The sequence below is a fragment of the Borostomias antarcticus genome, assembly GCF_949987555.1.
Source record: "Borostomias antarcticus genome assembly, chromosome: 29".
Taxonomy (NCBI): Eukaryota; Metazoa; Chordata; class Actinopteri; order Stomiiformes; family Stomiidae; genus Borostomias; species Borostomias antarcticus.
This window is the reverse complement of record NC_140262.1, coordinates 4,446,640-4,469,521: the sequence shown is the minus strand read 5'-3', so window position 1 is coordinate 4,469,521 and position 22,882 is coordinate 4,446,640. Positions and strand designations below refer to the sequence as shown.

At 53.0% G+C, this 22,882-nt stretch overlaps 1 protein-coding gene across 1 annotated transcript in view; it reads right to left on the bottom strand.

Moving 5' to 3' along the window:
• The window catches only part of srcap (Snf2-related CREBBP activator protein), a gene marked incomplete at its 5' end in the record, with an annotated part of 33,155 nt that extends 11,268 nt beyond the window's left edge, over positions 1–21,887 (bottom strand). The window contains 25 exons of the mRNA XM_084459878.1: positions 950–1,152; positions 2,444–2,757; positions 3,067–3,194; positions 3,746–4,072; positions 4,480–4,635; positions 6,391–6,555; positions 7,107–7,322; positions 7,466–7,611; positions 7,823–7,992; positions 8,314–8,500; positions 8,699–9,028; positions 9,250–9,419; positions 9,835–9,971; positions 10,239–10,416; positions 12,291–12,523; positions 12,802–12,981; positions 13,139–13,228; positions 13,326–13,413; positions 13,497–13,666; positions 15,168–15,357; positions 15,567–15,707; positions 16,084–16,269; positions 16,438–16,701; positions 17,826–20,812; positions 21,827–21,887. Of these exons, the coding sequence (XP_084316004.1) occupies positions 950–1,152; positions 2,444–2,757; positions 3,067–3,194; positions 3,746–4,072; positions 4,480–4,635; positions 6,391–6,555; positions 7,107–7,322; positions 7,466–7,611; positions 7,823–7,992; positions 8,314–8,500; positions 8,699–9,028; positions 9,250–9,419; positions 9,835–9,971; positions 10,239–10,416; positions 12,291–12,523; positions 12,802–12,981; positions 13,139–13,228; positions 13,326–13,413; positions 13,497–13,666; positions 15,168–15,357; positions 15,567–15,707; positions 16,084–16,269; positions 16,438–16,701; positions 17,826–20,812; positions 21,827–21,887 (7,417 nt within the window). The remainder of the gene's footprint in view (positions 1–949; positions 1,153–2,443; positions 2,758–3,066; positions 3,195–3,745; positions 4,073–4,479; positions 4,636–6,390; positions 6,556–7,106; positions 7,323–7,465; positions 7,612–7,822; positions 7,993–8,313; positions 8,501–8,698; positions 9,029–9,249; positions 9,420–9,834; positions 9,972–10,238; positions 10,417–12,290; positions 12,524–12,801; positions 12,982–13,138; positions 13,229–13,325; positions 13,414–13,496; positions 13,667–15,167; positions 15,358–15,566; positions 15,708–16,083; positions 16,270–16,437; positions 16,702–17,825; positions 20,813–21,826) is intronic.
• Positions 21,888–22,882: the final 995 nt, after the last annotated feature.

Below are 22,882 nucleotides of genomic sequence, written 5' to 3'. Positions count from 1 at the left end.
GGCGGTTTTATTTGCATAGAGCAGACTGCAAGTTTATTTCATGCAAATACAAGGCAAATTTCCGCAGGGCCAATCGGCACCGTTCAAATCTGTAACAAGTCTGTTTGTCGTTCACCCAGTTCACACGGTCACATGCTGGAACGCCCACGAGAGAGCGAGTATCGACGGGTGAGTGAGGTGAATATTTTCACCCCTGCAACGTGGACCGGGGCCATAGAAAGAGAACAGAGAGAGAGAAGAGAGAGAAAGAGAACAGAGAGAAAGAGAAGAAAGAGAAAGAGGAAGTAGATAAGAGTGGAGACGAGGACCGGTTTAGAGAGGCTGAGTACAGGTTTAACAAGGCAGTGAAGAAGCTAAACGACGCTTCTCTGAGAAACTACAACACCCAGTTCTCAGAATGAAATACATCCCGTCTGGAAAGGCCTGAGACAGATCAACTACAAACCGAGAATCTTCCCCCCCAGTCCACTGATAACCCACGCCTAGCCAACGACCTGAACGGGTTCTACTGCAGGTTTGAAGAACAATGGGTCCCCACCCCACCACCCTCACCCATCAGCCCCAAAACCTACCACCCCAGCAGGGGCCCAGACCTCTCCACATCTGCTCCCCAGGAACTCAAGTGAGAGCTGAACATCAGCTCCCTCACCAAAAAAGCAAAGCGGAGGTTGTACTTCCTGGGGCAGCTGACGAAATACAACATGCCAAAGGCAATGATGGTTCTCTTTTACACCTCCATTATCGAGTCCATCCTCACTTCCTCCATCACCACCTGGTTCTCTGCAGCAAAGGTCTCGTTGACCCACTCCCCTCTGGCGGGAGACTGCGCTCCATCAGGGGATCGGAAGTCAGGACCATGCGCCACAAAAACAGCTTCTTACCCACGGCCATCAGACCCCCCTCCCCCCCCCCCCGAGCGTGCCTTGTGTCGTGGGCGTAAGGGACTCACCACAGTCGTACTGGATGAGCCTCAGGTCGGGGAAGTGGGTCCTCATGTTGCACTGGATGCCGTGCAGGTTGTCTGTGAGCGGCGTCACCTGGGAGGACAGCATGGAGGTGAAGACCGCCTGCTGGTGGCTCAGGGAGGGAGGGGGGTGGCAGCAGTGCATGGAGATGGGCGGGGCCTCCACCGGAGGGATGGCGAACGTAAACCTGGAGCGGGGAGGAGAGGGGAAAGGTCCGTTTGTTTTTGCATATTTCCCTTTCTTCACGCGTTAAAACAACATGGAGAAGCAGCGTTCAGTTTTTATGCTCCACATATCTGGAACAAACGAGAAAACTGCAGGTCTGCTGCAACTCTATTCTTTTAAATCAAGACTGAAGACTTTTCACCGCTGCTTTTTATTAAATCAAGTAATTATTCATTCATACACTGCACTGTAAGTTTTATTCCTGTATTTAATTTGTCCTGCATTTTGTTTTAAATGTCCTTTCATAATGTGTTTCTTGCACTTTGTCACTTTTAACATTTCATGTAAAGCACTTTGAATTGCCCTGTTGCTGAAATGTGCTATATAAATCAACTTTCCTTGCCTAGATTACAGCAAACGTATGGAAGCGTTCAGTATATGGTGAGTGTGCCAGGTCTCTATATGGTGAGTGTGCCTGGTGGGTCTCTATATGGTGAGTGTGCCTGGTCTCTATATGGTGAGTGTGCCGGGTCTCTATATGGTGAGTGTGCCAGGTGGGTCTCTATATGGTGAGTGTGCCAGGTGGGTCTCTATATGGTGAGTGTGCCTGGTCTCTATATGGTGAGTGTGCCAGGTGGGTCTCTATATGGTGAGTGTGCCGGGTGGGTCTCTATATGGTGAGTGTGCCGGGTGGGTCTCTATATGGTGAGTGTGCCGGGTGGGTCTCTATATGGTGAGTGTGCCGGGTGGGTCTCTATATGGTGAGTGTGCCTCTGGTCTCTATATGGTGAGTGTGCCTGGTCTCTATATGGTGAGTGTGCCAGGTGGGTCTCTATATGGTGAGTGTGCCTGGTGGGTCTCTATATGGTGAGTGTGCCGGGTGGGTCTCTATATGGTGAGTGTGCCAGGTGGGTCTCTATATGGTGAGTGTGCCTGGTCTCTATATGGTGAGTGTGCCTGGTGGGTCTCTATATGGTGAGTGTGCCGGGTGGGTCTCTATATGGTGAGTGTGCCGGGTCTCTATATGGTGAGTGTGCCAGGTCTCTATATGGTGAGTGTGCCGGGTGGGTCTCTATATGGTGAGTGTGCCGGGTCTCTATATGGTGAGTGTGCCAGGTGGGTCTCTATATGGTGAGTGTGCCAGGTGGGTCTCTACATGGTGAGTGTGCCTGGTGGGTCTCTATATGGTGAGTGTGCCAGGTGGGTCTCTACATGGTGAGTGTGCCGGGTCCCCCACCCAGGGAGAAGCAGACCCCGCCTCCAGCAGGAAGGAAGAAGCAGACCCCGCCTCCAGCAGGGCGTGGGTTCAGTACCTGTCCATGACTTCCTTCAGCAGCTCCAGCCGCTCATCCGGGGTGTGGATGGCGTCCCTCAGGGCTGGGCTCTGGAGCCAGAAGTCGGAGGCGGTGCGGGGGGCGCGGGCGTACAGGCAGCCGGTGTGTCCAGAGCGCCCCCACTCCCCCGGGGTCTGGGGGGCCGGGGAGGGCCGGGCGGCGGGGAGGAAGGTCAGGAAGTCCAGCACCTCCCGGCCGTACGCCGGCTTGGCGGCGCTGCGCAGCTCGTTGACGCGGAAGATGTAGTCCAGGCGGCTGTCGCGCTGCTTCTTCTGGATTTCCTCCAGCCACGGCTGACAGAGGAGTAGACCATTCATGTTAGGTGACTCATGTTACAGTAGATGGTTCATGTTAGAAGATCCGTGTTAAGATGATTCATGTCACAGTAGATGGTTCATGTTAGAAGATCCGTGTTAAGATGATTCATGTTAGTTGATTCATGTTAAATGTACAGCAGGGACGATGAGGTCAAACACTGAATATCAACACTTATACCTTTCTGTATTAATCTAACATCAGCTGACAACAATGGCAGCAATATCCGATTCATGAATACATTCAGTTTGAGTGGAGAGGAACTACGGTAAACACAGCGGGCTCACCATGTGGAAGAGAGGACGAGGAAGTGGTCGAGTTCGAGGGCGGACGACTCCGCCCCCATGCGACGCCGCCGGCTTCGGAGGGCCCACACGTGAGGCGGCGTCCTCCGCAGAAGCGTGGACGCGAGGAGCTAGCGGCAGGAGAGAGGGGCAGGCGCAATAGGGCGTGAGTGACAACGCTTCCACCGTCTTCAGGTTGAGGTACATCGAAAAGTGTCCACGTGCGCTACACATGCACGCGACACTGGTCGAAGTAGGGTCTATATATTAGGGATGCACGATACATCGCCAATCATATCGGTACCGGTTCGAGGTGCAAAACGGGGCCGATGTGAAGAACCGTTAATTATTTCTGTCTCGCTGCTATTGTGTGTTGTTTTTGAGAGGAAACAATTCGGTAAATCTGTGATTCATCGGCTTTTCCAAATGTTTTGGAAATAGAGACGGTGTTTCCATGTGTTTTTCAGTATAACATTTGATTATCATAGAAACTTACTTAGAATACAGAACCTATCGACATCGGTGAATATCGGTTATCGGCCATGACAGCGATGTTATCCAATCCAATCCAACCCAACTTTATTTATAGAGCACGTTCATCTGTTATCTGTTACCGGTATCGGCCAAAATGTTCATATCGGTGCATCGCTAGTATGTTGATCCTGGCTGCTCATCTCCTCACCTGGCGTCTCTGTGCTTGGCTGTGGTGGCGGCGGCGCGGCCGCTGGTCCCTGCACCACCCTCAGCACGGGGCGGGGCGGCTGGGGGTGTCCAGGGGCGGAGGGGGGGATTCGGGGGGGGGCCGCGGTGTACTGAGCGGTGGCAGGTCCGGGGGCGCGGTGGTGGGGGCCTCTGGTGGGGGGGTGTGCGTTGGCGTGGTGGTGTGCTGGGGAGGGCGAGGCCTGGGGCGTGGCCCGGGGGGACGGGGGCACGACCAGGGTGGGCACGCCCCCCCCCTCCTTCCCCGCCGACTGGCGCACCACGATCTTCACGATACCAGACGCAGGCACTAGGGGGCGGAGTTTAAACCGTCAGTAAAGTTCGCAGGCATGTCAATGGTTTAGCTCGGGGTCAGCAACCTCTATCAAAAGAGACATTTTTTGAGGGGAAAAAAATTTGAAATTGAAATTAATTTAAATAAATAAAAATAAAAATAATCTGTCATCTGTCTAGAGCCACAAAACATTTGAGCCTTAATAATGAAGGCAGTGTTTCCCCTGGATTTTTTTTTCAGGCCTGGGGGGTCCCCTCCCCCAGGACAATTTTGAGCATCAAACACTTTGTTTCCTGCATTCTGGTGAACTTTAATGAGAGCCAGGGAGCCCTGTGGAGAGAGGCTGAATAGCCACATCCGGCCCCGGGGCCCCAGGCTACAGACCCCTGGTATTAGAAGGTGCCGCCGCCGCCACGCCGTACCTTGAGAAGCGTTGTGAGGCAGCTGAACGCCGGAGGAGGCCGGGCCGGCGTTGGTGCCGGCGGCGTGGGCGTTGGCCGAGCTCAAAACGGCCACCTGTGCCGGCTGGCTGATCAGGTGATGCTGCCCTCCGCTGGACACCAGGTGCACTACGTTACCTGTGGGTCACACACACAAGCACACAGGTTGGTTCGCTTGATTTATGTAGCGCTTCTCAAAGCAGCAGTCACAAGTCAGCGACTCAGACGGTTCTTCCTTTATAGCTGTTGGCGCCGAAGGAGAGCCACACATGATGGAGCAGCAGTGGGGGGGCGCCCCGGTAGCTCAACGGGCTGGGGCGCTTACCATGTAAAGGCTAGTCCTTTCTGCAGCGGCGTGGGTTCGAATCCGGCCCACGCTCTTTGCTGCATGTCTTCCCCTCTCTCTCTCTCCCACCTTTCCTGTCTGTCACCTACACTGTCCTATCATAATAAAGCAGAAATGCCTTAAAAATATATTAAAAATGAATAAATGATGGAGCAGCAGTCGGAGCCCCTCTGCTTCTCAGGGGCTTCGAATGTACTGGTTTATTTCCCAGCCGTAGGAGTGATTCATGCACTCGCTTCAGCCAATCAGCGCATCCTCGCTACAAGCCCTTAGGTGTCCACCGGCTTGTCCCCTTTTCCAATTTAGCGGCGACTGAATTCTGCACTAGTCATCTTCAAGATGCTCAGAAGCAGATCCGTTTTCAGAGCTGCCAGTGTTTGTGCTGGCCTCACAGTGACAGGAAACCTCCATGACAGGTGTTTTGTGAAAACAATGGACCTCATTCCTGAACGCAGTTGAGAAAAAGTTAAGAAATGTCTTTTTTTTTCTTTTCATTTTATTATTTTACTTTAATCCTTTCTTTTAAATCTGTTCTCACCTTGTTTACATGATTATGTTTTTTCCATCTCTATTTATGGAAAGCACTATGTGCTACATTGATTTGTATGAATGGTGCCATATAAATGAAAAGACATTGACATTGACACAGCGCAGGAAGCCAGTGTATGTGGGTCAGAATGAGGGTCATGTGCTCTGGTCACTTAGCGCTGCTCAAAAGCCAGGCTGCTGCGTTCTGAACCATTTCAAGTTGAATAATTTAAAATTGGAGTTAAAATTGGAGAAAATATGGAGTTACAGTATTCCAAGCGAGAAGAACTGGAAGCATGGCTGATTTGCTCCACGATGTTCCTATGCAGTGCTGAACTGATTTTGGCAATATTTCCAAGTCGTTTTTTATTTCATTTTATTTTTTAAAATAGACATTTGAACCAATTTCTTAATGGGAAAGTCAAAGTCGAAATTTTGTTCAAACACAACACCAAGATTTCTAGCAGATGGCTACTTCCTGATAAAACTCTTTGAAACTTGGTCTGGGCCAATGACCAAGATTTCTGTTTTGTCCGTATTCATCTGTAATAAATTCAGCGACATCCAATCTTTTATAGCAGTAAGGCAACCGTGCCAAATATCCAGATTTTTAAGCTTTTAAGCAGATTGAAGTGATACACACAGCTGTGTGTCATCTGCATTACAGTGGCAGGCAACAATCTTAGCATATACAAGCTGAACACACTGGGACCTAGGATTGAACCTTGTAAGGTTTATCGTTTATTTAGGATCCTCATTAGTCATTAGGATCCCCATTACTCATTACCTCAGTCATGACTACTCTTACTGGAGTCCTCTCAAAATAAAATAATACATTCAAACATAAAATCATTGTACAATCAAACAAAACAATACTTCTACGCACATTGTACAAGCAGCAGGTCGTAGGTTGCAGGCAGAAGGTTAGACATCATCGGTGCAGATTAATAAGAATTAGACAGTAGAGCAATAGTCAAATAAAGAGTATAAATATGAGTGATGGGGTGCGTTGGGCTGACCTTGAACGGGGCGCGGGGGGGCCACAGGGACCTGGTGGAGCTGAGCCCCAGATAGGGTGAGCTTGTTTCCCTGCAGCTGGAACGTCACGGGTTTGCTGCCCTGACACGACGACACGGGGCGTCCGGCCAGAGACGCGAGCTGAGCTATACTCATCACCTTCCCCGCTAGAGAGAGAGAGAGAGGAGAGGAAGAGAGAGAGGAGAGAGAGGGAGGGGAGGAGGAGAGACAGAGAGAGAGAGAGACAAAGAAAAGAGAGTAGAGAGAGAAAGAGAGAGAGAGAGAGAGGGAGTGAGTAGAGAGGAAGAGAGAGGAGAGAGGGAGAGAAGAGAGAGAGGGTGGGGAGGGGGAGAGACAGAGAGGGACAAAGAAAAGAGAGTAGAGAGAGAGAGAGAGAGAGAGAGGAGAGAGAGGGAGGGGAGGGGGAGAGAGAGACAAAGAAAAGAGAGTAGAGAGAGAGCGGGAGAGTAGAGAGGGAGAGTAGAGAGAGAGAGAGGAAGAGAGAGAGGAGAGAGAGGGAGGGGAGGGGGAGAGACAGAGAGAGAGAGAGAGAGAGAGAGAGGAGAGAGAGAGAGCGAGCGAGTAAAGAGAGAGTCATTTAATTAATCCAGACTTAAAACATATCTGGATATAATATAATTCCACTTTAGTTTTTTCTTGAACTGGTTTTCCTGTCAAAATGACCACCAGCTCATCATCCCGCTGATCAGATACTCACAGGGCAGCCGGGCCTGCATGTCCGGGCTGAGGAGGACCCTCTGGGGCATGATATTGCTGGGAGGTGGGGTGGATTGGATCGGCCCGGCCAGGTGACAGGAGGCCGTGGGGGGCCGCACGGTCAGCACAGACTTGGGGCCGCCGGACCTCACGGCAGTGGTGGTGCTCAGGTGCAGAGGGGGGCGTGACGGGGTAGAGGGCGCCACTGAGCACACCACTGGTGGAGAAAGCAAAAGCAAACGCTAAGGCTTACGTTACAGAGCAGCGGAGTTCAAAAAACGCCCAGCGGGAAACGGTGAATATCGTCTCCCGTGTGAAAGCGCAGAGCAGAAGGGGGGTGTGTCTCTGATGGCCGCCGACCTTGCGCGGGGGCGGGCGTCGGGGTGACCTCCGTGATCAGAGGCGGTCGAGGGGACTGGGCGGCGGGGGGGACAGAGCAGGTGGGCCGGGGGTTGTTCTTGAGCAGGACCGCGCGGCCGTCTGTCTTGGGCAAAGGCTGGAACATCCTGACACATAGACATACACACACACACACACACACACACGGGAACCAATGTTACTGCCAGACCTTTCAGTACCATAAAATCCACATACTTTACCGTGGAACACGATCGTAAGAGATCTCGTCTACTTCCTAAATTCTATTCTACGAATGTTATTGACGTTTGTAAGACTGCAGAAAAAAAGCAGGTCAGACGGAGTCAACATGGTCCTTACCGGTTGACCTTCATGCGGACCGGTTTGGGGCGCGGAGGCGGGTGAGGCGACTCCATGACCTCCTGGATCAGCTGGCGGTCGACCTTCCTGCTGGGCAGGAAGACGTGGGCCTGGTACCGGGACACGCGGCTCTCCAGGCCCACCAGATCGAACATGGACAGGTCACAGCGCTGCAGGGGGAGAGGACGTGAGGAGGAGGTCGTGAAGGATGCAGTGGAACACACACCAGGGTTTCCCTTAGAGAAAATGGGTACCGGTCAATGTGTCCGGGAAGATTAGACTTTTCCGGACAAACTGGAGAAATTCCGGTCATTATATATATACAAATTTCAACGACACAGCGGAAGAAGACACAAAAATATAGCGAGCAAAGCACAGTCCAGCGTGGGACGTGCTTATCAATTAATCGACTACTGTTTATTAAGGTTAACAGTTATCCATTAATGAAATTCCTTGAAATTTGCAGCCCTATCCAGCGCCCAGATGCTGACCTTGAACGGGGGCGTCTCCAGGGCGTCCTGGACCAGGGAGGCCGTGTGGAAGACGATGTGCTGGGTGATGAAGGGGGACTGGATGGGCCTCGGGTCGAACAGGTTGGGGTGGTTACACACCTTCCGCAGCTGCATCAGGATGTTGATCACGGACATGAAGTGACCGCAGGCCAGCGTCTCCCGCGTCCTGAGAGACAGAGGAGGAAGAGGAAATGAGCCACGGATTTCTGCACAACGAAAGTTTAAATTACACTGAGGGAACAACAACAATAACAACAACAACACCAACACCAACACAGTTCCGAAATTCCCGAGTCAACTCAACGAGGCCGTTCAAAAATGTGAAGTGTATTCAAAGTGGCGAGGCGGCGATGGGGAAACTCACGAGGCCTGCGCCATGAAGTCGTCGTACAGGAAGCGCTGTCTCTTGCTGAGGCGGCAGCGCACCACGTGCTCGTACTTCTTGGGCATCTGCTTCTCCACGTCCGCCTTGATCCTGCGCAGCAGGAAGGGCCGGAGCACCTTGTGCAGCCGCTTCACCAGGCCCTCGTTGTACTCCTGGCTGCCCTCGATCATGCCCGTCAGCGGGTTGGAGAACCACTCCTTGAACTCGCGGTGGGACTGGAAGACGTGGGGCATGAGGAAGTGCATGAGCGACCACAGCTCCATCAGGCTGTTCTGCAGCGGCGTGCCGGTCAGCAGGAGGCGGCGGTGGCTGTGGGGAGGGGGGGGGGGAAGCGTAGAAACGTTTAGATAACGGGGGGGTTCTCAAGCTTTTGTGATTTAACGTCCGCTTTTGATTGTTAAAAATATTCTGGAGGACCGCCTTCATAAATACAAAAAAAAAACTGGCGGTCCGTCACTTTGCGCATCCGAGGGAAACAGATAAAACAGATCGTTACCCGGAGGTCTTTCCTCAGCCTGCGCCCTTCATACCTGTTGAAGTTGAGCAGACTCTGCCACCGCTGGGACTTGAAGTTCTTGATGTTCTGGGCCTCGTCCAGGATGAGGTACCTCCAGGACTTGCGTCTGAAGGCCTGGTGGTCCTGCAGCACCAGCTTGTAGGAGGTGATGCACACGTGGAATGCGTTGGGCTTGGTCCATCCCTGAGAAGAGAGAACACAGAACGTGGTTGTGCTACGGACGAGGTTTAGTGTGTTTCTGACAGGAAGGAATAGCGGAGAGAGCATCCAGTTTCAACGGGTGACTGGGGACAATTACCCGGGTCTCGAGGGACAATATATCAAACATGGTCACCTGTCTTGGAGCACACAGATCATCTTTTAATTAGAAACTTTATTTGGTGCGATTTCACCAACGTTTCGACTTGCGTCTTTTTCAAGGTCATCTTGAAAAAGACATAAATCAAAATGTTGAAATCTCACCAAATAAAGTTTCTAATTAAAAGATGATCCGTGTGCTCCAAGACTCCCTCTTTTTCACACTTTCAGGCCTCTCTGTGAGCAACCGGACATCTACCATAAGGCGGCTTAGCGCGGGAGCTCCGAGCATTATGGGTACCTGTCTCTTGAGTTTCCTCTCTTTCTGGCTGCCGTAGTAGGTGAGGATCTTGAACCCGGGACACCAGCGCTTGAGCTCCATCTCCCAGTTCAGCATCACGCTGGTGGGCACGATGATCAGGTGTGGCCCCCAGTTACCTACGGATACCAGAGGCGCTCATTATCATTTCACTGGGATTGTTTCTTTTAAATCTGTTCTTACTGTGTTTATGATTTATGTATATCCTCCTTTTATGTAAAGCACTATGTGCTACATTAATTTGTATGAACGGTGCTATAAAATGACATTCACACTACATCCAGCTGAGCTTTATTATGAACCTGCACACGGCGCGTTGACCGTGTCAACTACTGTTTCAGTGAATCGGCGGTTCGTGAACGGTGCTGAAGGAGGCGGAGTCTCACCCTTTTCACAGGCGAGGTGAGCCAGCAGGGCGATGGTCTGGATGGTCTTCCCCAGACCCATCTCGTCAGCCAGGATGCCGTTGAGCTTCTTCTCGTACATGGTGACCAGCCAGTCCAGGCCGATGTGCTGGTACTCGCGCAGCGTGCCGTGCAACAGGAAGGGAATGGGAGTCTTGACCTGTTTCAAGAGGAAAAGATAACGTGAGGGCGTGTCCACATACAGTAGCTCCTTTTCTCACTAGCCGAGCGCGGGACTCGGGGGATATCTCCAGACAGCTGAAGGGTCAAGCCCTATCTAATATCTGATTGGTTGCCTGAGACCACTGACTTCCTGAAAGGTTCTGATATATTTTCAACTTCGAGCGTTGGAAGTGGCTGCCCTCCCTCAAAAAATCCAAAAAAGCCAGAGGCACTGGCGCCCAGAAAAAGGCGCTATGTGGACATGGCCCTTAAATACATACTTAGCAAATATTTATCCGTCTATCCAAATACACTTATGCAAATAAGCAGTATCTATGTTAATTCGTTTTCAGCCATGCGCATGCATGTATATTGACTAGGGTTGCAAAATTCCGGGAATATTCACCGACTTCCCAAAATTCCCAATGGATTTATGAAAATTATTGGGAATACACTGTAGATTTATGTGAATTAACAGAAATAAATTCTGGTTTTCAGTTTATTCCCGTTAATTCCCATTCATTCCCATAAACTCCTGTTAATTCCCACGGGAGCTTTGTGAATATTCCTGTAATTTTGCAACCTTACTGACAGAAACATGCTGATATTGAGGTCACAGGTAAACAAGGGGAAGCGCGTCTCGGTTCGGTCCTCATGCAGCAGCGGGGACATGGCAGAGGGGACAGGGCGGAGGGGACAGGGCAGAGAGGACGGGGCAGAGGGGACGGGGCAGAGGGGACGGGGCAGAGGGGACAGGGCAGAGGGGACAGGGCAGAGGGGACGGGGCAGAGGGGACGGGGCGGAGGGGACGGGGCGGAGGGGACGGGGCAGAGGGGACGGGGCAGAGGGGACGGGGCAGAGGGGACGGGGCAGAGGGGACGGGGCAGAGGGGACGGGGCAGAGGGGACGGGGCAGAGGGGACAGGGCAGAGGGGACAGGGCAGAGGGGACAGGGCAGAGGGGACAGGGCAGAGGGGACAGGGCAGAGGGGACAGGGCAGAGGGGACATGGCAGAGGGGACGGGGCAGAGGGGACAGGGCAGAGGGGACAGGGCAGAGGGGACAGGGCAGAGGGGACAGGGCAGAGGGGACAGGGCAGAGGGGACAGGGCAGAGGGGACAGGGCAGAGGGGACAGGGCAGAGGCGACAGGGCAGAGGCGACAGGGCAGAGGGGACAGGGCAGAGGGGACAGGGCAGAGGGGACGGGGCAGAGGGGACGGGGCAGAGGGGACGGGGCAGAGGGGACGGGGCAGAGGGGACGGGGCAGAGGGGACGGGGCAGAGGGGACGGGGCAGAGGGGACGGGGCAGAGGGGACGGGGCAGAGGGGACGGGGCAGAGGGGACAGGGCAGAGGGGACAGGGCAGAGGGGACAGGGCAGAGGGGACAGGGCAGAGGGGACAGGGCAGAGGGGACGGGGCAGAGGGGACGGGGCAGAGGGGACGGGGCAGAGGGGACGGGGCAGAGGGGACGGGGCAGAGGGGACAGGGCAGAGGGGACGGGGCAGAGGGGACGGGGCAGAGGGGACGGGGCAGAGGGGACGGGGCAGAGGGGACAGGGCAGAGGGGACAGGGCAGAGGGGACGGGGCAGAGGGGACGGGGCAGAGGGGACGGGGCAGAGGGGACAGGGCAGAGGGGACAGGGCAGAGGGGACAGGGCAGAGGGGACAGGGCAGAGGGGACAGGGCAGAGGGGACAGGGCAGAGGGGACAGGGCAGAGGGGACAGGGCAGAGGGGACAGGGCAGAGGGGACAGGGCAGAGGGGACAGGGCAGAGGGGACGGGGCAGAGGGGACGGGGCAGAGGGGACGGGGCAGAGGGGACGGGGCAGAGGGGACAGGGCAGAGGGGACAGGGCAGAGGGGACGGGGAGGCGCACCTTGGTCGTGGCCAGGGTGTAGCCCTTGGGCTGCAGGCTCTCGGCGGTAGCAGCGATGTGGCTGATCTCCTTCTTGGGCCGCGGGCCGGAGGTGACCGGAGGGCTGTGGTCTCCCTCCTTCAGCAGCACCTCCATTCCCTCCCCAAACTCATCATCATCGTCATCATCATCTTCATCACTCTCCTCTTCATCCTTCTCGCTCTCCTCTACCTCCTCGCTCTCCTCTGGTGATTCTGAGATGGTGAGAGGATGAGAGGAGGAAGCGGTTAGCGCCGGGAGCAGAGTATTACCAGTAGAGGTGTAGCTAAGAACTCGCCAAGCTCAGAAAAACCTCGAGCAGGAAGTGCTGTGAATTCAACGCCGGCTAAGTGAGCGCTCATTACGAGGCTCGCTCAAGCTCTTAACTAGATCGCTCGCAGGAACCCGCAGGAACCCTACTCGACCACCCTGCGCCCGCAGGAGTTCCACTCGATACGCGAAAAAGCAAACGCCGACGATGATGAGGAAGTACCCGAGGATGAAGAGTTGCTCTCCACGTCGCTCTCGTCCTCCTCGCTCTCCTCCTCCTCCTCGTCCCCGGAAACCTCCGACTCCTCGGAGCTGGCGTGGGAGGCGGAGCCCGAGGGCTCCTCGAAGTCGGAGGCGTACGCTCCCTTGTACTTCTCCAGGAGCTCCTCCATACTCATTTCGCCTGGGAGGGGAAGAGAGAGGATTCAGGTTGAATAATTCATGCCGGCGATGCAGATGGGAGGGATGCAGCAGAGGCTCAAATTAGCGAGCTTCCATCATCAGCCGCGTTCTCGACATGACTGCACAGCCCAGCGGAGCGAGCTCGGGGGCGGGCCTACCTTCTTTGGCCAGGTCATCCAGCTCCTCCTCGTGATCTTGCGAGCCCTCCGCCACCTCCTGGGCTGCTATGGTGTCCTCCTCGTCCTCGGCTACGGCACGCGGAGAGGGACGAGCAAAATGTGTTGGAGAATCTGGACCGCGAAAGGATCTGATCGACCGACATTATAAATGACAAATCCGTCCTACCGTCGTCCGCGTTGGCGGTGAACTCCTCGTCTTCCTCCTCCACCGCTGAGGACGAGCCGTCGGAGCCTTCCTCCTCCGACCCGGAGTCCTGAGGACAGGCGGAGGGGTCAGTGACGGGTTCGGAACCGGGGGCGTGTCGGGAGCGAAGGGGGAGGAGCTTCTCCGTGTTACCTGTGGGCGCGTGAGGGTGCTGAGCAGCTGGTCCAGGGGCAGGGTGCCCTCCTGCCTCAGCAGCTCCATCTCCAGCCGCTGCGTCTCCTCGTCGTTGCCGTCTTGCTGCTCCTCTACATCGATGGTCTCCTCGTCGTCCTCCTCCTCGCAGGGAGGCTCAAAGTCCCTGTCTGCAGAGAGAGGGGGGGGGGGGGGGGGAGGGAGGGAGGGAGAACAAGAGAGAGAGAGGGGGGGGGGAGGAGGGGGAGGGAGAGAGAACAAGAGAGAGAGAGAGAGAAGTTGATGACTTGATCCCATTAGACACAATGAAGTACTTGGCTGGAAGCTGAGGCAGGATTCATGTCTTATTCAGACTCTGAAGTCTGGAGGTTCCTCTTCTATTAAACTGTTTAATCATGTCTGCTGAGGGGGGTGACACCGCGCGCCGAGGCCGTCACGGAGGCTGCCAGGTTTCAAAAAGCTGAAGGGATCAACTGAAGCGCTCCTGTCACGCTCGGTTCAACGGCGGCGAACGGGAGCCAAGTTCTTCCTGCGGCTGAGCACGCCGGTAGAGATCAGTCTACCTTCCACGGCTTTCTGAGCAAACGGTGATTAATGTAATGAGGGTTTGTAGGGGGCGGATGTGGCTCAGTTGGTAGAGCGGGTCGTCCAGTGATCGCAGGGTCGGCGGTTCGAACAGCCTCCTCCTGTCCACATGTCGAAGTGTCCTTGAGCGAGACACTGAACCCTACATTGCTCCCTGCACTTTTATAGCGCTTTGATCCAATGCGCTTTACAATGGCCTCTCATTCACCCATTCACACACACATTCACACACCAATGGCGGTAACTGCCATGCAAGGTGCTAACCTGCTCATTAGGTTAGCACCTTGCATGGCAGTTACCGCCATTGGTGTGTGAATGTGTGTGTGAATGGGTGAATGAGAGGCCATTGTAAAGCGCATTGGATAAAAGCGCTATATAAGTGCAGTCCATTTATCATGCATTTACTATTTAGGGATGTCACTATACCAGAATTTGGATACGTTACTAATAAATTACAGTCTTGATACTCGTTTCGATACCACAGCAAAAAAAAAATCTGTAACGTTTTTACAATTAATTTGCGCTGAACGTGTTTCTTCAATACCATCAATAATCATCATATATCAGTAACATAATTGTGACGTGTGCCGTATGGACGGATGACCGATGATGTGATGCAATTGATTACGCTCCGGTACCATCGTTACCACCGAATGGGTATTAAAGGGAGATCAGATCTGCTTTTTAAAAAATTTGGTATTGAATTGGAATCGGTGTGGGTTTTCGTAGCATCCCTAGTGGGCGGCAACAGCAGCAGGCTAACCTGACCGACCCGACGACCCCAGACAGACTAACCCTAACCCTAACCGTAACCCAGGCGAGCGACCGCTCTGTTAATCAACACTTGGAGTACAAGAGGAGAAGCGTTGATTTCTAAAAAAGCTACATTGTGTCTTACAGAGTGTGTCGAGCACAGTGCCCTTGATAGGTAACGATGATGACTGCGTGGGCTGTATTTATAAACGCCACACACTCAGTACAAAGACAGCTCGACCGCAGTGTGAAACGCACGGTGGCCATGACAACGTCCCTGCCCAAATGATAGTTTTGTGGTTTGACTGAGATCGCTCTGTTGACTGTTCTTACCGTCTTCATCGAGGGCAGGTTGAAGAGACTTTTTGGGAGGAGATGTAGCTATGGTGGTCCCAGCGGGCGCGAGGGACTGACTCAGGAGATCCGAGTATTTCTCAGTCTGGCCCACGATGAAGTCCAGCTGGAGGTCCAAGGCCTTCTTCCTCTTCTCCTCCAGGCGAGACTGCTGCTTGTACTGAACCACCTACCGGGACGGAAACGCACGAGTTCAACCAGTTAGAAACAGCGTCGGGACACGCGGGGGCGCGTTTGGAAAAGCTATCGCTAACCGCGCTGATATTGATGAACTTTACCAGGTTAGGGTCTTCATTCTGCCACAAAAAAAACACTTCCTGATGATGAAAAATGTCCCTTCATTACACTCTGACTGGGAGGAGAGGAGGTGAGGTGTACCTTCTCGACACTGCCCCAGAAGGCCCGGACCTCCTTGGCTATGTTGGAGGCTACTCTCCTGATCTTGGCGTGTTCGTCCCGCTTCGCCTTCTCCTCCTTCTGCCTCAGATCCTCGTGGTGCCTCATCACCATGCGCACCACCTGCAACGCAACCAATCAGCTCCTTCGTTAAGACAAACATGTCCCGGGAGCTTGCTCGATCGTCTCGTTGAGGGAAGAATTTTTACAGCTCACTTATCTGGCCCCCGGGTGAAACTTTTTTTTTTGCTTCCCTCTGGAATATGTAGGGGTGGGACCTATGCCCACCCCCCCCCCCCATTGCTCTCTGTAAAGCGCATTGTGTTGCCTCTGTGTATGAAATGCGCCATACAAATAAAGTTTGATTTGATTTGATTTATTACGTTTTTGGATCCAACATCCCTGTGCCATTAAACCTCTAAGTCGCTTTGGATAAAAGCGTCTGCTAAATGGCTGAAATGTAAGGTAGTCTATAATATCACCAGGAGGTCTTTCCTACCTTCCTCGCCACCCCTCTCTTCCAGCGCCTCTCCTGGGCGAAGTCGGCGGCGAGCCACTGCATCTCCTCACACAGGTAGTCCCAGTGGACCTTGGGTCGGACCGGCTCCGTCAGACGGGTCAGGCGCTTCACCGACCAATATCCCTCTCGTTTAAACGCCAGGCTACGATGCTCAATCTCCGCTTCCTGTGGCGAGCAAAGACACACACAAAAAAATCGACAATAAATAAAAGTCAACATCCTGAATCACAACAGAACCATACGGTGTAATAGAGCAAAGAATCCCGGGTTGACATTTTATGACCGAAAGGTTAGAGGTCGGGAGGCGCTCTGTATGGGGAGCGCTCAACTCACGTGCTTAGCCTGCTCCGCCATGTCGCCGTGTCTCTCGAAGCGGGGTCGGTGAGGAGGGGCCTGGTCCGACGGGGAGGCCCCGCCCGGGCTCATGGAGGGAGGAGAGAGGAACTTGCCGTGGGGACCCCGGAGAGGGGAGGCCCTCCTCGAGACGGTGGTCCAGTCACCGGAGGAGAACGCGGAGGGACCGGGGGAGGTGGACGAGGTGGAGGGGGAGCTGGGAGACGCCCCTGGCGTGACCCTGTCTGTGATCCACTGCCGCACCTGAGAGGGGGAGGCCGGGAGGAAATTAGGGACTTTAAAAAACAAACAGAACGGTAACAAGATTTATTCCCTGAGGGGGGGGGAAAGCAAGCATGTGGTAGATCAAAGGAAATGGAAATCAACCACCTCGAAACTGCCTCAGCGTGAGAAAACTGCCATCAACTGCTCGTGCATAATGCCTGAATGTTCCCAGAATGCAGCATTGGAACCATTCAGACAGAAAACCTGCCGACCGGCGTGAAGCTTGTGAGCTAAAGCATGGTTCTGTGAGTGATGTGAGTGGGAGCCTATCAGGAGGGGGAGGGGGCGGGGTCTGACCCGCCACTTACCTTGGAGAACAGTGCCTTTCCATCTGTCCTGCTCTGTCCATGCTGGAAAACACATATGGCTTAACATGCGGCCAACTTAACACTCCTAAATCAAAACCACTTAACACTCCTAAATCAAAACAACTTAACACTCCTAAATCAAAACAACTTAACACTCCTAAATCAAAACAGTGCATTCACACATACTGTAGATGACATGAGAGAGAGCATATGGAGAAATAATATTGAGCACTAGAGGGAAAATAATACCACAAACAGTGAAAACAAGCTGATATTGTCAACATAAGAAATAAATGCGTACAATTGTTCCCCATACATACTGTATCATATTTTTATCATCTGAAAAATGCAGCCGAATTCAACAAAGCCTCAAAAATTTGATGATATGTCTATTTTTCATGGCAGCCAGCCTTACATTTCAAAAAATGATTTCATACAATTTTCAAATTACATACTACAGCCCACAAACTGAGCCTGGTATACATTACATAGCCTATTAATCACAAGGCAAACTTGGTCAATCCCAGAAGCTCAGAACTTTCCAAACTGCAAGCGAAGCGAGACAGGAAATAAATAATGGGCAGCACTGACAGAGAGGTTACACCGTGATAACACTGGCCAACCAATCAGCAGCCTTAATTACAGACATCAACCTGCAGGAATGAGTCAGCCTGTTCGTACTTAGCAGGATAATTGATCATTCGCGACACCCTCAACAGCATTATAATTGCTTTAATAAACTACTTAAAGGAGGCGGACGGGCCTGTGAGTGAGAGCGTGCGTGTGGCGTCGTACCTGGCTCTGCGCCGGGCTGGTGCCGTCCGTCCTACCGGTGGTCTGGGTCTCCACAGCCGCCTCCGCCTCTCCCTCGCTGCTCTCCTCCTCCTCCTCGGGTCCGTGGCGCTGCCCGGCGGGGGCCCGCTGCCGGGGGTCCGCTCCGGATGGACTCCCCTGCTCCTGCTCCATACTCTCGTCCGCCGAGAGGTCCCCCTCGCCGGAGGAGGCGCGAGGTCTGCTCCTCGAGCCGCCCGGCGCCGAGGGCGGGTTCGTGGTAGAGGGAGGTCTGGAGACGTTTTGGGTGACATTTTTAGACACGGGGTGTGTTGTCCCTGTGGGGGTTAAGGCCGCTTCGTTGGATTTCCCCGGAGTGGGTGTGTGAGGGTGGGGTTTGGGCAGGAGGGGTGGTGTCTGGGTAGCTGGCTGGCTCTGGGCGGGGGAAGGAGCTGCTTTCAATGCGCTGTTGACAGTTGGCTCTCTCAGGTCTCTCTGACTGATCCCAACCACGGCTTCACGCACCGACTCTGTGGCTGAGACAGTTTTGGGAAGGCACTCTACAGATCTCTGCTGCCTAGACGCCCCCGCCAAGAGGGAGGAGGGGTGCTTGAGGAGAGGGGTGTCGCTCCGTACGATCAGGAGGAGCTTGGGGTCGATGACACCCGGGTGCGCAGAACAGGAGGCCTCTGGTTTGGTCTCTACAGTCACGTTGACAGCATCCTGCGCCTCCAGAGCTAGGGTTCCTGAGGAGTGAGGTTCTTCGGTCCCTTCGTGAGAAGAAACACAGGCCTCAGACTTTGTTGTGTTTGTAGGGGTGACTTCTAGAGATACTTCCACGGCAGGAACAAGAGACGACGAACTGGCCGTCGCTTCCACCTCCTCCTTCTCTGGTAGCGTCTGGGCGTCGCTCGAGACATCGGGGCAAACGCTCATGCACGCGTGGTCCGAGACGGCAACGCTGGTCTCTATGTAAGGTGTTGTGAAGGATGATGTCCCAGAGTCGAATTCGGATTCAGCAACGGGAGTGTCTGATAGAGCGGCAGTTTGGATTAAATAAACTTCACCGGAGTCTTCCACCGTGTCAGTTTGGTGTTCTGGCCCTGAATTCAGCCCTTCGGGAGCAGCTGTTGACGCCTCTTGTGTTGATAGACAGGAATAAAAGTCGCTAGAACAAACTTCCATCTCTTGAACGTGCCCCTCTGTGGTTGTTGTACAGTTCTCATCATGTGCAAGCGGACTGAATAAGTTCACGGCATAGTCCGGGGAGGAAGGCAACTGTATGCTGCTACTGACACAGAACGTTTCAGTCGCAACCTCTTCGACGAAGCCGTAAATCTCAAACGTCTCCTCGGTCACCTCAGCGTCCATCATTTCGACGTCGGAGTGAGTCCCCTCTGGAAACAGCTTTGGTTCTTGGGCCGAAAGTTCGGAGTTGAGCTCATTAGCAGCGGCCTCATAAGCACCGCTGCTTTCCCCCACTACGAGGAAACTACGACTCCCATGCTGCACCTCAGACTCGTCCCCGCTGACGCCGGCTTCTACCTCGGCCATGAACACTCCTTGAGCGTCCGTTGAATCTACAAGCTCGGAGACCAGCTGGGTCTCAATCCTGGATTCTAGGGCAGGATTAGACACCTCAGCTTCGACAGGTTGTTCAGTGTGTCCAAAGCCTAGCTCGGCACCGGAGAGGTGGGTGGGAGGGGTTCTTGACCTTTCCCGTAGAGCAGGGCTTTGCGACCGCGTGGTAAGGTTAGGCAAGGGCGTGTCCGTCTCTTCCTGCGTCCTGTTCCTCTCCACCTGTCCCTCAGGATGATAGAGACTTCCTTGAATGTCGTCCCTCTGTTCTCCGTCAGCTGTGCAGTTGACGGTAGCGTTTTCATTGCCGCTGAGGGTGTACAGTCCAGGGTGCGTTTCTCCTGGCTTTTGGGTCCAGGGTTTATCTTTAGGTGCACGTGGCAGTAGAATTTGCGTTTGCGGTCTCCAGAGAGAGACGGGCTCTTGTCTCTCGCCGTCCCCTGGCTCCGACGGCTCTGGTAGCTCACCTTCCCCCGCCTCATTTGCTCGCCGTATCTCTCGGCCGTCGTCGCAGGCGTCCTGCTGGATGTATCGAGGCTCCGTGGGGAGGTCAGATAGTTTGCCCTCGCTATTGTCAGTGATGGGCGCTGAGAGGAGGGGCTGGTCAGAGTTTGAGCGAATGCCAGCTTGCTCCTCGACATCGGGCAGAGGTATGTGGCCGGCCTGCTTTGCCTCAACAGGCCGGGCAGTTTGGGACTGTTCCGTGCCTCGATCTTCTGCGTGGTCTCTGACCGGACCTGCCGTGGAGTTGAGGGGAAGTAGGGGGGCCGCTGGGCAGACTTGAGAGGGTATATTTCGGGCTGTGTGATCCCCTCCAATTCCAGTCCCTGGTTTATATTCCAATGTCTCTCCCTCGGAGACAGGATGTCCCTTCTCTGTCCCGCTGAGAGACACACCGGCGCCTCCCTGCTGTACGGTCCCATCTTGGCTTTGATCAGTTTGTGACTCGTAACGAACACCTTGCTCTGTGCTGTCTGGCATTGTGTCTGAGAGTCCATCCGAGTAGGGCGGTCTCCCTTCTCCGAGTGTGGTGGTCTCTCTTCTCCCTTCTGACCCTGCGGAGAGACCGGGGTCTTTGAGGGGTGGCGGCGAAGGTCCTCCCTCGACACCCTCAGCGCCACCACCCAATAAGCACCCCTCTTCCGGGCCGTCGTCGGTGTTGCTGTCGGGCTGAGTCTCTGAAGGGGTGTCCTCCATGGCGGCGGCGGCGGCGTCGTCTCTCTCCGGCTGCGACGCGGCCGCGTTAACCAGCGGCGGGAGGAGGAGGGCAGCCGCGGCCGGCTGCAGGGCATGCTGGGACGACCCGGCCACATTCTGCGGTGCGGCCAGGGGGTTGCCGCCCAGCACATCCACGGCCGGAGGGGTGCGGCGCTGCACCGCCTCCTCCCCGGGGGGGCTTCCTTCCTGGGCGCTGCCCCGGCTACACACGGCACCTGGGGGGCCACAAACAAGAGATCACTGCGTTGGTGATGCGAGGGCAGCGAGTGAGTACACAAGAAGAACACACAACATAACCCCATGTTCCTGTCTGGTCCGTGTCTCAAGACTATACTGTCACTTTCAAGCACACGCTGGACATGGCAAACAAGAAAAGAAAAAAAGGCCAGACATCTGAAGACAAGAGAAGTCAAAGTCCTTTTTTATTTATATAGCACATGCTCGTGCATAAATAGCACATGCATTCATAAAAGGTTTATTAGTAAATGGTATAAAAAATAAGAAAATAAAACAGGATGGATAATATAAAATTGAATAGAAATATGAGAGACGAAACAGTAGAAACACAAAAAAATACAAGCTACAAAAGGATTAAAAAACATGTTTACGCCAAACACTCACGGGAGTAGTAATGCACTCATTTCCATTCAGGTCTGCACCTCTAATCTAGTATTTTACCTGTCTGTGGGGTGAGACACAGATCTTCCCTGCTTTCCACTTCCAGGGTGCTGAGATTAAGGTCCCATCCACATATCTAAGGAAAAAGATGCCAATGGTTATTCGACTTTATTTTATTTATTTTTAACAACAACAAAAAAAACTTCTTCATCCATGTACCTCACAATATTTTCACTTCAACTGCCCTGGAATAATGGAGCCACATGACTTTGGGTATTGGTTGCATATGCCTTTCTTTGAGAAAAGAAATAGGATGTGACAATGAAAACATGTAACATTATACACCGGCAGTCGTGTACAGTAGCAAGCAACTCTGACGAGAACATAATCACTAAGTTTTTGGTTGTTGCTTCTTGGCTAGTAACATAACGCAGTCTCGTTTATGGATGTAGACGTCTTACTTGTCACAAGAAGCTGAATAATCAGAAGGCAACCAACGTTAAAACAGTGAACGTGAACTTAATGTTTTATTAGCTAATTGCTTCCAGAACTAAATGTTTAATTAGCTAATTGCTTAATTGCATAGGTTGCTTGCAACAATGTTACATTACCAGGATCTGGCACGCGCTCAGTTTCAAGCTGGTGAAGAAGAAGCGCGCGGGCCTCATTCATTGCGGTCTCAAGCCGTGGGGGTCTCAACAGCTAGCATTAGCATCAAGCTAACAGCTAGCTTAGCATCAAGCTAACAACTAGCTTAGCATCAAGCTAACTAGCATCAAGCTAACTCATCTATAGCTACTAGCATCAAGCTAACAACTAGCTTAGCATCAAGCTAACAGCTAGCTTAGCATCAAGCTAACTAAGCTTGCTAGCTACCAGCTATAGTTTCATTTATTTTATTTCCATGGCAGTACACCAACACTGAGAACATGTATCAGTGTCCTAGAAGCGAATTGACACCCATTCACAAGGTTCTTGTGCCCCTCTTTAAGAATCGTTTTGAATAAACTGTTGATTTAGTGAGCTAAGTCAGCTTTACTACAATAGCACAACTGACCACGACGAGGTTGTTAGCTTAGCTGGCTAACAGGAATAGTTGGCTGGAACGTTCAGCCGGGTGCGCACGCACCCCCCATCACACCAGAAGTTATGTAATGCTCTCGGCGGGCCTTTGTGAATTCTATTGTTATTCGATTGTGGGAAAACAAACATTTTTAAAAGTCATATTAAACCATGATTAAACGCTGCTTCTCCATGCAGTGCTGAGGGGGGGGGAGACAATCACTCGTGACGTCATTGCGCGGGGGGGTCAAACGGGTATCCACGAAAAATACACACTTGAAATCGTGCATTAATAAAATCTCGACCTATTATTTATGTTTTCATTAAGTGGAGCGATGAAAAGTAAATAGATAAACGGCGCTGAAATGTTTGATAGAAATATTAGCAATGATAACCGGGGGGGGGGGTTCAGGGGGGGGTCTAGTAAACCTACAGGCAATAAAGTGACGGTAGATTCTCCACAATTCCTGAAGTGTGTATTTACTCACTCTCCCACAAGGCTTCCTATGCGTAAAATTGGAATGAGGCCATGACCATATGCTTGAATTGAGCAGTGCATGAGTGATTACTTCTGGGATAAGGTTGAATAATTAGCTAATGTTTAA